Raw genomic sequence first — 5526 nt, 5'->3', positions numbered from 1 at the left:
TTAATTTTTAATTATTTTTTGACATCGTACCGGCTCAGCCCACAGGCCTCACCCTAAGATCCGGACACAGCCCGCAGCAGACCGTGTCAAAAGAAAGGGCTTGGACTATGACACAGGCCAGTCAGAACCCCTTGACATGTTTAAACAAGGTGGTAAATATAGAGGCCCATCACAAACATACCGTAAAAATACCTTTTAGCCAAAGTAAGAGCAATGTCTTCCACAACATCAACCTGTCTTCCATTAAATTTGAAACTCAAAAAAGTTCAAGACATTCTCAAGACATGCACAGATAACTCGAAGTTTATATTGTCCTGAATACAAGTAAACATGACCAATACCTGCAAATATGATTTATTAATACTGCAGTCTTGACACTTTTATGTTACACCCTCTCAGTTTTATAATAACATCTGGCTCTGCAAGAGAATCTGGCAAAAGCAAGTGGCCATTTGTGCAGACCCTACTTGGTTCAATCGGGTGACAAACTTATAGTGGAGTCAAGCCAACTACACCTGGGAAGACATAGTGTGAAAAGATGAGAAATTGAAAAATCATGAAATCTTGAAAACTAGAGGAACAGGAATAGTAGAACACATTGTGTAAGGAGACATACCGGCACAGACAAGTAAAAGCAAACTAATGAAAGGCAAGATAGAAAATTATTAAATTTTCGGCAAGAATTGCTTCTAGTTTGACATGATTTTCCCCGCTTCCAAAATGTTAACCATCTGAATTCCAATGTTGCAATCTTCAAAGTGCAAGGATTAATGTTGGGTGCATGTCTTTCTATTTTTATGACGTGTCACATGCCAACCAGAAACATGACCATTCTCCCTATTTCAGATGTGAGACCTAGAAAGACATAATTTCTAACAAACAACTAAATAATTCATGCTTTGATTCTTCAGCAGGTTTATTGCAAGAAATTAATCATACTTCTCAGATGTATTCACATTCGCCCTGATTACTTTCATTCTTACCATTGACATGGGAGGGTAAGAAGATCAAATATACAGCCAAATGATGGTGACCAATCCCTCTTTCCCCACTTCTAATCCCATTCCTAAAGAACTACATGGAATAAGGACTGAAAAGAAGAATAAGAAGTAAACACAACTTCAGGAAAAGTGGGGCCCATGCTCCAATTAAATTTTTACCTTCACATAAACATTTTACAAACCACTGGCATAGGAAGTGCTGTTCAAGGGTCCTTATCTTTGAGATAGATTTTTAATCTAAATAGTCTTAATATCAAAAGTGAAAATGATCTTACAGAAGACTTTTTCTTTGTTGGAGCACAAATTATTTACGGGTTCAAAACACAATCTAACACTCCAAGCAGCAATACTTATCATATATCACACAATTCCTCACACCTTCAACAGGTCATGCTCATTTGTGTTTGTATATATATATTTTTTTCCCAAAGGAAAAAAGGAAAATAGCTCTTCCATGCCAAGTCTTTGTGAGTTGTTCACACAAATACATGTAAAAGACATATACATGGCATTTTTTAAATATTTATCATTCAAAAGAAAAAATTGCATGAAGAATTTCTACAATTTTGGTCAATCGCTATTACATCATATTTATGCTCCAAATAAGATCAATTAGTTTAGTTGGATCACTATTCCCATCGAGTTTACTAGACATTGTTGAAATTCAAATCAATTAATCATGACCATGTTGTAAATAGTAGGGGGAATGATTTTGGTTACCTTGCTTAAAAATAGGAAACTGGAACCAGAACTAGAACCAGCCCATTTCTAAAAAATAAGAACCAGAACCGACTAAAATAGGTTCCTACTTGGTCAGTTTGGGTTCCAATTCCACTCGACACTGTTCACCCTTATTTTTTTAGAAGAAAAATAAAATTTTCTTCCCATTCAACATCTTACTTGTTACTTTTAATCTCAGATCTGGACCTCAAAAAGTATCTCAAAACACAAAAATGCCAAATGATACCTAACTAATATAAAATGACCCAAGAAAAAAGGAACAAACAAAAAGCATCACAAATGAAGAGTGAGATCAAGTTCATTAACTGTGTCAGCACTATCAACAGGGGGGGGAGGCAGATTGAGAGTAACGGAGCTACAACCATGATCAGTAACATTAGGAGGAACAAAAGTGGATGGGTACCAGTGCTAGCACTTCTGCCAGAACTGATCAACAAGTTAGGGTGCAACATGGTGCTCTAAATAAGGGAGTTGGTGCCTTGGTGGGTTGAAAGAAAAGAACTGAAACTGTGTGGGGATGGAACATTGATGTTAATGGATGGGATGTTCAACTTTCTAGGTGAAGCAGCTCGCTCACACCTGTGGCCATTTTGGTGGCTGCCCAAAGCTTATGAGTTGTAGAACTTTCTGGATCAGTAAAGGCATGGAAAGAGGTAGGCAATGGAAGTTCTTGATGGAGAAAATGGGGGTTGAGAGGGCACTGGTGGTGCAATGATGGTTTGCAAGGGAATGGCAATGAGGTGAGGTTGAAAAGGAGAAGGTTTTGATCTGAAGATGGGTCGATCAGGTAAGGTATGTTCTCAGGAAGTTTCTCAAATCTAGTCCTCAGATCAGTTCCAATTCCTCAGCCTATCCAAGGTAGGAACTGGAACCGAAAGCTAGGTACCTGACGATTCCGGTTTGGATATTTTGCTCACCCTAGTAAATAAGATGTTACAAAAATAATATTCTTGATTGGTAAATCACCAGCATTTTTGGCTTACTAACTACAATAAAAGAACAAACCATATAGAAGATAACATTCTTTGAGGCACTCACATGCAAAAAATTATAGATAATTGTGGAAACATAGATTAATAAAATCCATTTTTTCTTTAGTTTTGCATACCACATGCTAGTCTTCCGCCTGCATTGCCAGTGGTTAGACTAAGTTCATGCCCACCTATAGATGCAAAACAAAATGGGTGTGAGGAGACACCAAAAAAAAAAACAAAAAAAAAGCAAATAAGATAGCATCAAAGGCAATAATTAGTACACAATTATAACATTCTTAAAATTTCCCCTACTTCGAATCAAAGACCTCTTTTCAACCAGTTATTTCCTTAAAGCTTGCATTTATTAATAAATAACATATATTTTGCTGCATAGATAAAAAACTAAGTTCATGGGTGAAAGAAAATTTTGTTTCTTTCAAAAGTTGCTCCAGCAGCACCGTATAGTCATTAAAATGTCAGCGTAGTTCAGGCGCCATAAAGATGAAATTTCAAGATAAGTAAATCATTAATAAATAAATATATACCTTTTCCAAGGTCATCCTCTAGCTCATGAACCACAAGAGCTCTTCCAATTACAGCATTAGGACCACTCAATGGTATCTGCACAGTTGAGCCAAAATAATTACAGATCATCTAGGAGGAAACACAGTCTGTAATATCATAATTAGTTTCAGAAGTGATGAAAAAAAGTAAAGAAAAAACAAAAACAATTACAACAGACAAATACACATTGGTAGAAAAAAAAGCCAAGCATAAAAATACCTGACTGTCAACAATTGTTGCTTCTGCCACACCTGTGTTAAAAACCATTACCAGACACAATTAGTTGGTTAAAAAGAAGACCAAGAATATGCCAGAAAGAAAGAAAAAGAAAATGCATTACCATCAGTGCCAGCAATTATGTTTCCCAGGTCACCCGCATGACGGATTTCGTCCTCAGGAGCACCATGAGTCATATTGCTAGGATTGAAATGTGCTCCTATAATTTAGGAGACAAAAGAAAGTGACAGAAAAAATTATGAAAACACATGCAAGCATCAACATTATGATCTTAACCAACTGAAACATTAAAAGAAGTGATATAGTGATTATTTAAGCTTTTATTACAGCCAGGTATTACCCGTTGACATGCATCCATTTGTTGTATCACCATATTCATGCTACGAAAAAATAAAACACGAAGCAAAACCATCAGGAAATTTCACAGGATTTAAAGTCACAGCTTAGAAAAAAGCTACAGCCATCAGAACTCACTAGATGGAAACCATGAGGTCCAGGAGTAAGTCCTGTAATTCGAACCTTCACAGTTGTGGGACCTATTTATAACAGAGTTAAACACTTATCAATAATTGCATAATCCAACAATGCTGACAACAAATACAAAGAGAAGAACATATCAAACTTTGAGTGTGGCATTTCTATTTGTTTTTATTTGCAAACACTTAAACTAGACTCCACTGTCCTCATATGGCTATTTGACTTGGTACGGTAGAGGTTTTCCAAATTTCAAACAAATAGAGAGCAGTGAAAGAGAAGATTCTGTCAATTGAAGATAAAAGAATAAAAGAATATAATCATTTTGTAACGCAAGTTTCATGCAGTGACGGTAAAAGTTTTGTAGAGCACTCCTGCTGGGCTGCTCTATTGATTCTTCTAAAGAAATTATCAATAGTTTGGGGAAAGAGAGATTGCCAAGAGACAATTCGTTTAATATATAGACTTAAAAAATTTCAGTAACTTGCATCCCAAACTTCTATTAATTGCGACTATCGCATTCTCCAGTTTCGTAGCAATTTCATTAGATAAAAATGTCATATTTCTCTAAATAACAATCCTTAAAAAAAAATAACTACCACAAATTCTTCACTAAATTCACCAAAGGCAAACACCAAGAAAATTAAAAACAAAAATAAAATCTTTTAATTCAGATAAAATGTTATAAAAAAAAATGAATTAAAACAGAGAAACCGACCATCACTTTCTTGAGTCAAAGTAACAACCCCTTCGACATTAGAATCTCCCTTGAGAACAGCAACGGCTTTCTTGGTAGCAGCGACAACAACGAAGGGCTTGGGAGCGACGGCGGATAGAGTTAAGTTGGAACCAAGAGGGAGTTTGAGAGAGACGCCGTTAAAAGAAGAGTGAAGAGGATAAGAAGAATGTGAGGGAAATTTGGAGAGAAGAGTGTGAGAAGATGGGGAGACAGTGACAGTAAGGAGAGTGTGGATCGCCATGGCTGCAACTGCAGCTTGCATTCAGAGAGTGGAGTAGATGATGTGATAACGTGAATGTGCTGCTTTGTAGTGGTTGCTGTTCGACGGCGAGAGGGTTTGTAAAATCTTTGTCTTTTGCATGGATACCCTTATGTTTAACACTTTAGTTTATGTGACCCATCAATTACCTATTAATTCTATTTCTACCCCTGAGTTTAGTAATATCGTCTTTCATAACTTAGTTGTCTTTCAAAAGAAAAATTAATAATTAAGATTAGTATGGTAATAAAATTAAGAATACTTTGTGAATCCTTTAATGACTAAAATAGAGGTATCAATTAGATTACCTATTTGAATGTCTTTAACTAAACATTTCCTAATTTTTTATACAAAATTACTAAAATCAAATGCGAATAATAAAATTTAATTTAAGGTTGGGATTATCATTTAGAGAGGAAAACGAAACAGGTAAGAGTAAAATACCTTAATCTACCTCCTTATTTTTATAAGAAAACTTTTTCTTGCCCTCGTCGCATCCCTAGTACTTAAATGATAGGGAATCCCCATCTCCAACCC

General features: G+C 35.8%; 1 protein-coding gene across 1 annotated transcript; it reads right to left on the bottom strand.

Moving 5' to 3' along the window:
* Window positions 1–218: 218 nt before the first annotated feature.
* LOC123224726 (superoxide dismutase [Cu-Zn], chloroplastic) lies at window positions 219–5070 on the bottom strand. Its single transcript, XM_044648425.1, has 8 exons — window positions 4710–5070; window positions 3992–4053; window positions 3858–3897; window positions 3621–3716; window positions 3500–3531; window positions 3262–3337; window positions 2851–2904; window positions 219–515 (listed from the first exon to the last, which is right to left on the bottom strand). Exons 1-8 carry the CDS (start codon window positions 4990–4992, stop codon window positions 490–492), a joined length of 669 nt encoding a protein of 222 aa, XP_044504360.1. The 5' UTR covers window positions 4993–5070; the 3' UTR covers window positions 219–489.
* Between the last annotated feature and the right edge of the window lie 456 nt (window positions 5071–5526).

The sequence above is a fragment of the Mangifera indica genome, chromosome 9 (genome assembly GCF_011075055.1).
Source record: "Mangifera indica cultivar Alphonso chromosome 9, CATAS_Mindica_2.1, whole genome shotgun sequence".
In the NCBI taxonomy this organism is placed as follows: Eukaryota; Viridiplantae; Streptophyta; class Magnoliopsida; order Sapindales; family Anacardiaceae; genus Mangifera; species Mangifera indica.
The sequence above is the reverse complement of the archived record's forward strand: the minus strand, read 5'-3'. Positions and strand labels throughout refer to the sequence as shown.

Bases quoted from the DNA above. Each gene is read 5' to 3' on its own strand.
- LOC123224726 (XM_044648425.1), bottom strand. From the start codon at position 4,992: ATGCAAGCTGCAGTTGCAGCCATGGCGATCCACACTCTCCTTACTGTC. The intron at 3,898-3,991 runs GTGAGTTCTGAT...ATTTTTTCGTAG, and splicing joins GACCTCATGGTTTCCATCTA to CATGAATATGGTGATACAAC. The intron at 3,717-3,857 runs GTAATACCTGGC...CCTAAATTATAG, and splicing joins AAATGGATGCATGTCAACGG to GAGCACATTTCAATCCTAGC.